Consider the following 14801-nt stretch of genomic DNA (forward strand, 5'->3'; position numbering starts at 1 on the left):
AATATAAAATGCTAATTCGGGTCAACCTGATTTGTGGCCCTATGATAAATTATAGGGTTTGTATTGAATTTAGATTGACCTCAAGAATGATCCATTAGAAAAAAAAGGATTCATAAAACATCTTCAGGAACATTCTTTACTCCTGATCCCTTGCACACAAGAATTCTACCCATATCTATCCACATCACATTATCCTGTATATTGAAAACATCTTCCCATACATAATATTGTGTAAGAGGATGAAATTTTCTCCATGCGTGGCTACGATGTTATGTGGGTAACGATGCACAGAATTCTTTTGGGCAGGAGATTCGGTCTATTCCAATCCATTCTGGGATTCAACCTATTTGACTAAGATTTTTCATTTTAAACCCACTGAGGCTCAATGTGGACAGCGTGCTCACAATCTAAGGCCCATAACTACAACAATATTAAGCTAAAAAGAAAAGGAATTAAATAATATTCATTATATATTTTCAAAAAAAAAAGTGCTTTTACGCCAATATCAGCCCATTCAAGCTCTATCAAGGGACGAGCTTAAATTGTGGTCAAGGACGAATTAACCTATCTCAGTTCATTTAAGTTTCTAATTAGTCAAGCCACAAGATCAAACAATCCAGTCAACGGATTTGTCAAATATTTTGACTATCATTTTTTTTTCAAAAAATTATTGCTTACACGGTAAGGTCTCCATTTAATAAAAGAATGCATTCCCACCCCCTATAAGCAGTTAAGGTAAGGAAAAGGAATTCACCCCAGGTATATTTCTCTCTCTTTCAAACAGTGGTTATAAAAAGTTGGATGGGCTTTCCTTTACCTTTTTCTTTGTTCCAACATAGGGCTCAAAGCCCATTATATTCAAAATTCATTATCTAGAATTCTAGATTCTAAATAAGCATTAATTCCACATAATGACTTTTTCTTTCTTGAAAACTTGGTGGACGGGGCCCGCTGAAGCAAAGTCAAGGAAAACAAATTTTCTATGTGGATGGGCATGAGGACAAAAGTTCAATAAATAAAAAAAAACATGTGATTCTAAGTCAAGTCGTCTAATCGGACAAATTGCAGCCGGAGAAATCTATCAACGTGTTGTCGTGCTATGTCATGCCGGCCCAAGGGTTTCGAACCCCCGACCCAGTACTGCACGAACCTCTATGCCGAATCTGACACGGCGCATTAGTCATTGTGCCATATCAAGCAATGCCGGGCTATACCGGGCCACGAGCCACCCGACCCGATTTACACCTGTAACTATCATGCAACCATAAACCCGTTTTAGTAGTTTGGGCTTCCAGTTTGATAACAAGAGTATGTAAATGGGCCCATTGAAGCCATACAATAAGTCAAATTAATTATTGTTAATGTAATGACTCTAATTTGATAAAATCCTTTTAAGTATTTTGCTTTAAAATGAATAAAATTTATTTTTTAACTAGTCAATTTTTTAACATCAAAAGTGACCTTTCAAATTTTATAGTCTAAAGTAGCTTTTCAAGTTTCATTTTAAAAATTATTTAATTTATATTTGAAACTGTAAGTAATAAAATAAAATTTTAATTTAAGCTATAAATAACAGAAAATTACATTTAATGAACAGAAATTAGCCAAGAAGATAACCAAAAATAAAGTATCAATATTTTTGTCATCATTACTTATAAAAGTGCCTGCTGTTTGTCGTTCGTATGCATCCTTAATCCGTGAAACACCCAAGCCGTTTGTCATACATATGCATCCTTAATCCTTGAAAAAGACAACGTTTTCATCATCCTATTCCCATGTTGAAAGTTCAACAACACCGGAAAAAATTATAACTTTTCTTAAATTTTTTATAAGATACAAAAGAAAAACAAGGGAGTATAAAACTATAATGGAAAAAGTATGGACAGACAAAATGTAGATTTCTGAATTTTACTGTAGATTTATAAACATTCAAAATGTTAAAAACCCCCATTTTATACATCAATGTCCGCTCGTGAATTGACATCAATTCTGACCTAGCAACTACCCCAAGTATACTTTGCGCCTAAAAATTCTAACCTGGATTGAACCGTCATTCTCCCAAAATATAATAAGTAGAGGTATATCAAAAGGCATAAGTACTTCCCCCATAGGCGCTAATGCACAATTTTTTAGGTTTTCGGCCCCTGCCCAATTTCTGCTTCCAAGGGGAGTGCTGAATTGAGCCTTCTTTATAGGGTGTTGGGACTTGGGAGCGGGCCCTTGAACCAAGTCCAATCTTTAGTATCAGCCAATTCAATATGGGAAACTAAAAAGAGAATTGGGCTCCTAAGGCCCATTGAACATTACTGTATAATTTAAAGGGTAAATTGTTGAAACTTCCCTTGAAGCTTTCTGCTTGTTGCTGAAACTTCTTCTAAAGTTTGGTAATTGCAATCACGTCTACTAAAGTTTAGAATCTTCCAAAAAGAGGCATGAAAATGTCCAAAATATCTATTTAATTACTTTTGGTCAAAATGTTTATTTTCCAAATTTTCTCTTCATATGAATTACTACCCCAAATTCTTTCAATATCTTTTTTGAAATTGATTTATTTATCAAAGTTCCCCTTCTTATTAATTGTTTAAAGGTGAATCTGCAACTTCAAAATTTCTTTGTTTTTCTTGTTCTTCATAAACTTTGTATTGTTTTTCTACAGAAACCACCAAGGTTTTAGGTCAGAGGTTTGATCATCTAGGTCAAATAGTTCAAGCGGTTGATAGATTTAACCCTTAGATAGGAATGTTAGGGTAGAAATACATACATACATAAATATATATATATATATAATGGGCATGGGCCACTTTAATAAAATTAATTAAGTAAATTAAGAAATTAAATAAATAAATTAAATGAATAAAGAAAATGAAGTTAATTGTTTAATTTAATAAACAAAACTAATCGATCTAAATGAGCAAGTTAAGCCAATTAAGAACCTAAAATGGAATCACTTTTGTCATCGTTTTCTAGGTCAGTGGGTTGATTATTTGGTCCGAATGGATCATCCTTATCACTACGGTTGATTGTTTGTCATCGTTTTCTAGTTATGAATGAACTATCATAGCATTGAGGGGGTGACCACATACAAACAACCCTCTTGGGCTTTGATCGATTGGATATATTGAGAAAGTCTAGACATATTGGACATATTGGCACGTGGCAGCAAACCAGTAAATGTGAGCTCCGCTTCAAAGAGAGTGTTATTTTCGATAGTTGGTCCAAAATCACTCTTTCAGACTCAAATTTACTTAAACAATTTAAATCTCAACTCCATAAATAATATTCATTTAAACTATTTAAGCTAAAAAGAAAAGGAATTAAATAATATTCATTTATATTTTCAAAAAAAAAATTAAGTGCTTTTACGGTAAGGTCTCCATTTAATAAAAGAATGCATCCCCACCCCCTATAAGCAGTTAAGGTAAGGAAAAGGAATTCACCCCAGGTATATTTCTCTCTCTTTCAAACAGTGGTTATAAAAAGTTGGATGGGCTTTCCTTTACCTTTTTCTTTGTTCCAACATAGGGCTCAAAGCCCATTATATTCAAAATTCATTATCTAGAATTCTAGATTCTAAATAAGCATTAATTCCACAAAATGACTTCTTCTTTCTTGAAAACTTGGTGGACGGGGCCCGCTGAAGCAAAGTCAAGGAAAACAAATTTTCTATGTGGATGGACATGAGGACAAAAGTTCAATAAACAAAAAAAAACTTGTGATTCCAAGTCAAGTCGTCTAATCGGACAAATTGCAACCTTTATTCTTTTTCTTAAACAAATTTCTTTGAGAATTTTCCCTCAACTTTCTTTTTGTCCCTTTCTTATTTCCTGTCAAACCAAACATTGGCCGGAGAAATGCAATTCCTCCTACTCGATTACATGCATGTAGAAGAGAAATATAGGAATCTAAGAATTGATCAAAACTTAACTTTCAAGAAGGTCCCTAGAGTTGGCAACAACTGAGTGAAGTCGCCAAGGGATGTCCGCACGATCATCCGTTCAATAGGATTTGAAATACAAACCATCCTGATCCACTTGCTTTCGGTTGAGAAAGGGATGACAATCACATCCAAAGATACAAGTATGAATGATGTTTCAACCTAAAGCATTTTCAGCTTGATTTCTCAAACGCCAAAAGTATCAAACAGGCAAACACATCCAAAGAAATGAAATGATAGAGGATTAAACCTCAGTCTCCTAATCAACCCTTTGAAGAAAAGATTCCAGAATCTAATGGCAGGAGACAACTTTAGTTGCCCAAGTCGGGAATCGACCACAAGTCCCTGTCTTATCCATGGCTACGTCCTCGGCCTCTGCATCACTAACATCCATGCAATGGCCTTTCTTGGTAAGGATGACTAACAATGGGTCCACACAGATGAGATGCGTGGCGGATATTGTCCGGGTCTACCAATGGAAGAGGGTCATAAGTATCTCTGAAGATGACACTTATGGCAGCGATTCAGGGATGGTCATTCTTCTCTCCAATGCCCTCCGAGTAGTAGGCTCGGAGATTGAATATCGAATGCCTCTCCCACCTTTGCCTTCTTTGTTTGATCCAAAATCCACAATTCGACATGGGCTGGAGAAGATGAGGATCTAGCAACTCAGGGTGTTCATCCATCTCTAGTCATCCTTACCGTTAGTTGAGTTCTATCTCAATCTGGATAGAGTTACATCTGTAGAAGGAGATCTATCTGATGACATGGCAGCTCCTGATGATGTGGCAGTAGGGTTATGGATAGCATGCTCAGGATTTGAGGCCCATAACTACAACAATATTAAACTAAACGAAAAGGAATTAAATATGAGGTCCATAACTATCATTCTTTTTTTTTTCTTTCCAAAACAACTATTGCATATAGTTATGGTAAGGGCTCCAATAGTACCACATGATCACAGAACTATTGTATTTTTTCACAAGGTGAAACTCCAGACAAGGCCCGACCAATTTGATAATGTAATAAAAGCCCAAAAAGGCAATTAAAATCTTGGTCCCTTTAATTTAGAGCCAAAATTTTGTTTTTCACCTCTTTTACTTTTAAAGGAATGCAGCCCCCGAAAAGGATTCCAATTTGTTACCTAATATGACAATTGAATGTTGGAGCAAACCCCCACAAGGAGGGCTTTCCTTCAGTGTCTTCTTTTCTACAATATCCTTTGTATTAGATGCTTCATTGTGCTAAGAAATGAACCTACCTCAATGTCCAACATGGGGCCCAAATCCCATTATATTCAAAATGACTTTTTTTCTTTCTTGAAAACTTGGGTATGAGGACAAAAATTCAATAAAGAAAAAAAAACATACTATTCCAAGTCAAGTCATTTAATCGGCCAAACAAATTGCAACCTGTTCGAATTTTCCCTCAACTTCCTGTCTCTTTCTTATTTTCTGTCAAAACTTCCCGTCTCTCCCTTATGTATGAGAAATGTAGAATCTAAGAATTGATTAAAACATTGCAGAAAGGTCCCTAAATTAGCAGCAACTGAGTGAAGTCCCAAAGCGGTATTCGCACTATCGTCCAATAGGATTTTAAATACCCTCTATCACAAGGAGTCCAGATCTGCTCTTCACTAAGCGCATCTCACACGGACCTCACAGCATGTTCTGGTCATACATTGAAAATATCTTAGTATTTATAATTAATTTATAATTATTTTATTGATATTTTACTATTTTGTTATTACATTAATAATATTTTATTATTATTTTTAATGAATGGTTTACTATTTTATTATATTTTCGTATTAGTTTAATAATACATTATTATTTTTGTTTTTTATTTTAAAATTAATTTTTTATTATTGAATCATTCATATGTTGGTATTTTATTATTTTTAATTATATTATATTAATTTTTATTTAATAATTCATATCTTAGTATTTATCATTAATTTATGAATGTTTTATTAATATATTGTTATATTATTATTACTTTTATAATATATTTAGTATTATGTTTTATTTCTAATTTATTATTTTATTATTATTTTCTTATTTTTAATTAACATGCTATTATTATTTTTTATTTTAAAATTAATTTATTATGATTTAATAAATCATATATTTGTGCTTTATTATGTGTTTATTAATATTTTATTACAGTAATATTATTTTACTGATATGTTATTATTATTTTAGTTATGAATATATTCTTATTTTATTATTATTTCATGAATTATTTATTTATATTGTATTGTAATTATTTTAATTATATTGTATTAGTATTTTATTTATACTTATTATTATATTTAAGAATTAATATGTTTGTTTGTTATTGTTAATGTAATAATATTTTATTATTTTATTAATATTAGGGTTTGAGGGTTTTCTTGCCATGAGCTCTTTACTTCTTGAGAGACTCGAATGGGAATCGCAAATCCTTAGGGGAGGCCTAGAATGGTCGTTCCTGCATGTGGGGGAATCCCTTTCCTCCAAAAATAGAAATCAAAATCCCATTCCTGCCAAACAAATAATAGAAATTAAAATGAGCCATTTGTGTTCCTATTCTAGACACGCATTCCTAAAATCCAAACCCTAAAATCATATTCTTATTTTTCACTCGTCAGTAACTTATTGACTAGAAATACAGACCATGTAACGATTGATTTTGATTGTGAAGTCAAGTTGTCCAATCAAACAAGCTCCCCAAACAATTACAAACTACAAAGACATAAAAATCGTGCAATGCCGGTTAAAGGGATGACAGCCACATAGTGTTCTCAAATAATCAATTCAAGATTGTACTCTGAAAAGTAAAATTATATACAATTTCGTCTCAATATGAAACTTTAGATTAATAGATTCATTAACATCGTAAATATTGTTCCCTCTCTTTACTCTCTTTCAATTTTTCATTTTCAACTTTAAAGTTTAAACACAAGCAAGTAGTCGGGGTGGAGCCCAGATTTCCTACTCACTCCCTATCCATCATGAATTGCGGTCACACATCTCTCAATTTATAATAAAGTTGTGTGGCTCCAATTTACGACAGGTAGTGAGTGGATAGAAAAAGTGAGTAGGAAATTCCGAATGGTTGGGGTGACTTACAAATTTTGGAATTAGTGCAGAAATGGGGTGGAATTTGGACTTCTCATATATACATTATCATCAATCCCTCTTGGAGAAGACATACTAAGGTAAACAATAATTAAATATTCCCAGGATAAAATAGAATAAACACATAAGGACATGAAAAACTCTAAGGCTGTGTTTGTTTTAGGTGTAAATTTAATTTTTCACTGGTAGAAAATATGAACCAATTTTATTTTAGGTGTAAATTCAATTTTACACTAAAATATGAACCGGTTTTGTGATGGATGAAAATTCGAACTGGTTGCTTTTAAATGTTTACACGAATCATGTTTGGTTGTCAAGGTGTGTAAATTTCCAACCATTCTTCTCTGGATGTTAATTTAGTCTGGATAGCTTTAGCTTGTACCTAGGGGTGGCAACGAGCTGAGCTTTTCACGAGCTGCTCGAGCTCGACTCAATTTCAACCGAGCTCGGGCCCAATTCAGTGGCTCGATAATTAAACAAGCCGAGCTCAAGCTTGCTAGAGCTTGACTCGTGAGGCTCGTGAGCTGGCTCGAATATATATAAATATATAAAATAAAAATTATAGAATATATATAAAAATATATAATAAAATTATAGAAAATAATATATATATATATAATAAAAATATTATAATTCTTAATTTTTTAAATATAAATTAATTTTTTATATAATTTTTATTTTTATAAAACATTTTTTCTCAAAATCGAGCTCGAGCTCAAGGTTCTGGCTCAAACCGAGCTCGAACTTGAGCCTTGTAGAATAGTCTCGAGCCAAGCTCGAGCCTTGTACTATTTGGCTTGGCTCAGCTTGAATCCACCCCTACTCGTTCGTAGCTTGTAAATTTCCAACCGTGCTCTCCATTGTCTAGAGAGAGAGGTAGAAACGGGTAAGCTTTATAATTCTGATGCATTTTTTACATTGATTATCGGTGTAAAGATATTTCAAAATGGAGTTTTACATCAATTTACAGTGTAAATATATACTAGCCAAATGCCTCCAAAATCAAATCAGCCAAATAGAAAAACCAAAGCGGTTAAAAAATTTTGTCCTTTTTCTGAATTACTTATTTATTTTTTATTCCATGTCATTTTTTAAATAACCAATGACATGCACTTTCCAAATAAGCTAAATAATCTCTTTCCTGAAATTTCTCCTAACTACCACCCTCACTTTCTCCAAAATTATCTCTAATTCCTATTTATCTTCTAAATTATCTCTAATTCCTACTTATCTCCAAAATTATCTCTAATTTAGTAGAGTGTTTCTTACCTAAATTATCTCTAATTCCTATTTATCCCCACCCTTAATTTTTATCTATATCTATCTAAAGAAAGTTTGGATTAAAAAATTTTAGAATTATTTAAATATTCTAACAAAATTATACATTAACTTTAAAATATTTCTTAAAAACATAAATAATAATTTTATATTTTTGCAAAGTATATCACGGAATTATGTACTAACAATTTAAATTATGTTTTCCTGGATTATCAATTTAAATGTTTCTCAAATATTTAATAATATGTAATAGCTTTAAATAAATAAAGTTCAAATAATAAAAAAGATTAAATATTTTATAGATTATTTAAATATTTATCATAACTGGATTTTAAATGTTTAAGATAACGAAATTATATAATAAATTTACAAAAAAATTCTTCAAAGTAGAAAAATAATTATAACATAATAGTAAAATTGATAATAAATTAATAAGTATAAATTATGATTTTGTGGATAATTAAATTCAATAAATAATTAATACTTTAAAGTTTAAATATTTTACATATTATTTATGTATTTAAATAAATAAATATTTTAAATAAAAAAATATTTACTTAATCAACTTTTTATTAAGGAGTGTTTGTTTTGCCATTTGGCCCATGATTTTTTATTCCAAAAATACCCTTAACACTTTTTTTATACATAAAACAAAATTAATTAAATATAACCAATAGAGCGGTTGCCCTGTCTTATAAAGGGTAAAAATGGTATTTTATTTTTATTTCATTTTAGTTAAATTTATTTAAATGAACATTAGGGTCAAATTTATTATTTTCCGCTGTCATCTAATTAAAGATTGATTAAATCGTTTGGAAATTATAAATGATGTTTTAATAAAATTTTAATTTTAGGATAGATTTTAATAAATCCATGAAACTAGAAAAGGTGTTTTAATAAATGACCATTTATATTTTTAGTAATGATTTTATAAGAGGTTATTTTCTAAAAAGGCTAGACTCATAAAGTCACAAGTCATACATATATGGACCGTTGACGAGTCCCTGGTTCCAAGTCATCTCAAATAACTTCGACTTTTCATTTTGCAACCATGACCATATATTGCTAAAGCGTGGAACTTACGTCTATCCATCACAGGAACAAAAGAGACTCCAATTTTAGTTCAAGTCTATAAGATGTAGAACTTGTGGGTATGTTGTGGTAATATGTAGACCACAACGCTTATTATTCATTTTGCTCTAATTACAGCGAGGAGAGGGGAGTTAGAAAGCTGAAACAGGGGAAATCCATCCATTTCTCAAAATCATGGAGTGGGCTTTGAGGATGAGAACATTACGGGCATGGCTTATTGTTATGCTGCTGCTACATCAGTTTCATCATCATCATCATGAATCAATGGCATGTTTGGAGCAGGAGAAGATGGCTCTTTTAGCTTTCAAGGCTTCTGTTCCATGGACTGATCATGATGATACTTCTTCCGGCCGTCTCCCATCTTGGGTTGAGGACGATGATAATGATGATTGTTGTTCCTGGGAGAGAGTTCAATGTAATCTCACCACTGGCAGAATCATCCAACTCTCTCTCAATTTTACCAGAAACAGATGGCCATCATATGATGATGCACATCTACCAATTTGGCTTCTAAATGCCAGCTTGTTTCTTCCCTTTCAAGAGCTTCAACATCTTGACTTATCTGAGAACGGGTTTCGAGGTTTGGCAGACAATGAAGGTATTGCTAATTAATTAAGAAAACTGCAATTTGTTTTATAATCGTCTTTCAATTAAACCATGACTGTCAACACAAGCCCATAAGTAATATCCAGCCGTTGAGAGCGAGATGGATGGATGTATTTATTCTCATTGCAGGGCTGGAACCGTTGGGTAGATTAAAGAGGCTGGAGGTTCTCGACTTGAGTTGGAATGCTTTCAACAACAGCATTCCATGGGCCCCATCACACATTACTCCCAACATTCATTAATAATTTGTAGAAGTAGGTGGTTGCAAGTGTTGGATTGGTGTTACAATAGTTTCAATTATGACATTGCTCCACCAATAAACGTGTAGTTTGCGTTGACGTTTTCTGCTTTTATTTCAGGTCTCAAAAGGTTTAACAAGTTGGAGGAAATACATTTAGATTACAACAATTTTAACACAACGATTATACATTATATTGGCCTGCTTGCACCGGTAATTAAGAAATTGTATCTCGGTGGAAATCCATTGATGAGTGGATCAATTACCAGTGAAGGTATGTTAATTGTAGATTCATTAATATATAATTGCTTGGAGATAGTACAGTCTTATTCAACAACAAATTTCTAAATTAATATTTTTCATTTTTTTGCTTTATAGAGTTGGATACTTTGAGAAACTTGGAGCTATTAGATTTATCTTATTGTACGCTCAACAACAAATTTCTCGAGAACATGGGCGGAATGATTTCTCTCAAGTTCTTATCAATTGCTTCAGCTATTGGACTCAATGGCACTCAACTACCACATAAAGGTAAGTTAATTATTGGCAAACCAAAAATCTATTGATCTATTTTGTGTCATTTCTTATGCTCTCTCTAAATAATACACGGTTAGTTATATACAGAATCATTATTTAATTTACATATATATGCTTTGAATCACCATGCAGGGTTGTGCAAACTAAGGAACCTTCAGGAGTTGGATCTTAGTGGCAACGATTTCGTGGGTAGTCTCAACCATTGTTTAGGAAACCTCACATCCCTTCACGCATTGGATATTTCTTACAATCAATTTGAAGGAAGCTTTGACACATCATTCATTGTTGGACTCACTTCTCTTGAATACCTTTCTTTTTCATATAATCGCTTCCAAGGTTCATTTTCAATTCATTCATTCGCTAACCTTTCCAAACATGACTCATTTGAATGTGAAAATAACGGGCTAATAGTTGAAGCCGACGACTATCCAACCTGGGTTCCATCCTTCCAATTGAAGTCTCTTGCCTTATCAGGCTTCACATTCAAAAATGGTGCATTTTCGAGTTTCCTCTACTACCAGCATGAGTTGAGAGTAGTTCAACTCTCTAGCAACGATTTAAGGGGGGAATTTCCCATTTGGTTGCTAGAAAACAATACCAAACTACGTAGCTTAAATCTAATGAACATCTCCTTGACAGGCCCTCTTGTTCTTCCTCCTCATCCTTGTGTAAATTTGTCTGTTTTGATCCTTTCTAACAATAACTTCTCTGGTTCAATCCCAACAAATATCGGTGTCATCTTTCCAAATTTAAAAGTCTTAAAGCTATCACAAAATTGTTTTCAAGGAAAAATTCCCCCATCAATCGGTAATATGAAATCTTTACGGATTCTAGATCTTTCCAATAATAATTTATCAGGTCAAATTCCAGAGCACTTGATCATGGGATCCTCCAACTTAGCGTTTCTTAAGTTATCGTACAATAATTTGTATGGAAAAATACTTCATACAATTACAAACCTAACTAGATTGAAGTTGTTATACCTGGCTCACAATTTCTTTAGCGGAAATCTCCAAGTAGTTTGTTGCATGGTTCCCAACAATTGTTTGAATTAGATATCAGTCATAACAACATATCCGGTCCACTACCTAGATGGTTGGGAAATTTATCAAGTCTTGAGTCTCTTGTTATGCGTAATAATCATCTTGAAGGATCAATTCCAAGTGAGTTTTGTCAACTACAATACCTCAGATATTTGGATCTCTCTGAAAACGATATACAGGGCTCGATTCCTTCTTGCTTTAGCCCACAAGATTTGGAACATGTGCATCTTCAGAAAAATAGGTTGGAAGGACGAATGACGAATGCATTCTCAAACAGCACTTCCTTGGTGACATTGGACATTAGGGATAACCACTTAAATGGTGTAATTCCAGAATGGATTGGTGGGCTTTCATCTCTAAATGCCATTCTTTTGAAAGGGAATCAATTTGAAGGTCAAATTCCAGTTCAATTGTGCCAGTTGAAAAATCTCAGCATAATGGATTTCTCTCACAACTTTCTCTCAGGTTCGATACCTTCTTGCTTAAATAACATCACATTTAAAGGAGAATCAAACTCAAATGGAAGAAATTCAGAAGTTAAGCTTATTGGATTCGGATATGGTGCGTTATATTCATATAAAAGTATGCTTTTTGGATTTGGATTTGAAAATGATGCGGATGTTGAAGACGTCATAGTGGAACTAGAAGTGGAGTTCACAACAAAATTCCGGTACGAAACTTACAAGGGTGTTGTTCTTGAGCTCATGTCTGGAATTGATCTCTCTTGCAACAAATTAGTAGGCAATATCCCACCTGAAATTGGAGATTTAAGTGATATTCATGCATTGAACCTGTCGCACAACTATTTAAATGGGCAAATCCCACCAAGCTTTTCAAATCTGAGACAAATAGAGAGTTTGGACCTTTCCTACAACAATTTGACGGGAATGATCCCTCCTCATATGATTGAGCTAAACTCTTTGTCGAATTTCAATGTGGCTCATAACAACCTATCCGGAAGGACTCCAGAGAGAAAAGGACAATTTGCAACATTCGGAGAAAGTAGCTATGAGGGCAACCCTCTTCTTTGTGGAGAACCCTTAAAGAAGAATAATTGCACAAACAGTTCCAAGGCACCACCATCTATGCAAACAGCTCCTGATGGCATGGACATGGACATGGACACCTTTGTTGTAAGCTTTATAGCTTCTTATATAACAGTGTTGTTGGGTTTGGTGGTAGTCTTCTACATAAACCCCTATTGGCGACGAGTTTGGTTTTATCTAATTGATGTTTGTATTACCTCTACTTACTACTTTGTTACGGACAATATCCACAAATTTTAACTTAGTGTTGTTTGGATAAATATTTTAGCTTTTTAAATATATAGATTACAGATCACTTAACCAGAGGTCAGGATTTCTCAGAAGAAAAGAAAATTCAGAATTCGTCAGTACATCTCGGATTGTATTCTCTTTGAATGTGATTTGCTGGGTACGTACCCTCAAATTCCTTAAGTGTCTATCGCTTATAATTACCAATTAAGAAAGAATTGGTTAAGTCTACTCCCTAGAATTCCCCTCCAACCCTAAAATTTATTGATTTTCTTCATTGTTTCACATTCTTTTTTATTATTCTGTTTTATGTGTTTTCTGAAAAACCAAGGTAATTTCAATCACTTGTGAGCACTTAATGTTGGGCATCTCTGTGCATCAGTATCCTGTAGGGTTCTTGTAGTGACAAAAAAACTCTATCAACCCCGACCTTGCTGCAGCATCGGTTACCAAATTAATTAACCTTCATGGAGCACTACCCAAAGGAGGCAGCCAAACTAGAGAATAGCAACTTTAATATCCCTTACACACAAAAAGAACTTTCTGCCAAAAGCTATCAATGTGCTGTCGTGCTATGTCATGCAGGCCCATGGGTTTCGAACCTCCGACACAGCACGGTATGAACCTCTGTGCTGAATCTGACATGACGCATTAGTTATTATGCTGTATCAAGCTGTACCGGGCCATGCCGGGCCACGGGCAGTTCGACCCAATTTACACCTCTAACTATCATATAATGATAAACCCGTTTTAGTAGTTTGGGCTTCCAGTTTGATAACAAGAGTATCTAAATGGGCCCGTTGAAGCCATGCAATAAGTCAAAGTGTGAAATACACAGAAATAATTTCAAGGCTTTTGGAAGTCTATTGGCCCGTCAACAAAACTTCGATTCAAAAAATAAGAAAGAAGACCACTGTAACATACATGACCCCAAGTGTTATTTCGTTGCTCCAAATAATAATTCAGTTCGGTGAAATGGATTTGACCAATTAAGAATTCAAAATACTCCCATCCGTATTTATCTTCCAATAGCCAAAGGGGGAATCGGCATTAACATCAGTCTTAATTTGAACAATTTGTTGACCAATTAAAAGCTTTCCCTTATGTAAGACTCAATTTTTTTCGACAGATAATATTTTAATAAATGAAAGAATATTAAAAGTAAGTTTTAACCAATTAAAAGAAAATGAAATCATGTCATTTAGTTTAATATATGAAATGATTGTTGAAATAGCTGCCTCTATATTTCTTGAATTCTATAACCAGATGAAAGTATTTCTTCATCAATCTCATCGCCAATTACACGCCTCTGGGATCAATATTTAGGAGGTTAAATCCATTTACAACATTTCTATTTAGTAGAGAAAATGCATAAAAGAAAGCACTTTTCCAATTATTATTTTTGCACTTATATTTACACAAAGATCACTAGAGAGATGCATGCTCAGCAAAAGCCCTCTGAAATCTCATTAATTATAAACGCCAAAATACTTTGAAAAAAGAAAAATTATTTAAAAAATCAAACTCGAATAATCTATAATCTAAATAAACTTAAAAGTAGTACAACTTAAATAAAAATTTTGAATACAGTAGACTTAACCAAAAGACAAAAGATAGCAAAACAGAATAAATTATAAATGAAACCACTTGGCATTGCCATGTGACTGATTACTTTGT

The 14801-nt window shown here is 33.2% G+C and overlaps 1 protein-coding gene across 1 annotated transcript; it reads left to right on the forward strand.

The window, feature by feature from the left end:
- The first annotated feature begins 9520 nt into the window (after positions 1 to 9520).
- Positions 9521 to 13156, forward strand: LOC109114259 (cuscuta receptor 1-like). Its single transcript, XM_088898609.1, is given in 5 exon segments — positions 9521 to 10024; positions 10392 to 10544; positions 10649 to 10801; positions 10940 to 11862; positions 11865 to 13156. Coding segments are annotated over 5 exon segments (2925 nt in total). The 5' UTR covers positions 9521 to 9600; the 3' UTR covers positions 13137 to 13156.
- Positions 13157 to 14801: the final 1645 nt, after the last annotated feature.

Source organism: Nelumbo nucifera, chromosome 2, assembly GCF_055504915.1.
Source record: "Nelumbo nucifera cultivar China Antique chromosome 2, China Antique-T2T, whole genome shotgun sequence".
NCBI lineage: Eukaryota > Viridiplantae > Streptophyta > Magnoliopsida > Proteales > Nelumbonaceae > Nelumbo > Nelumbo nucifera.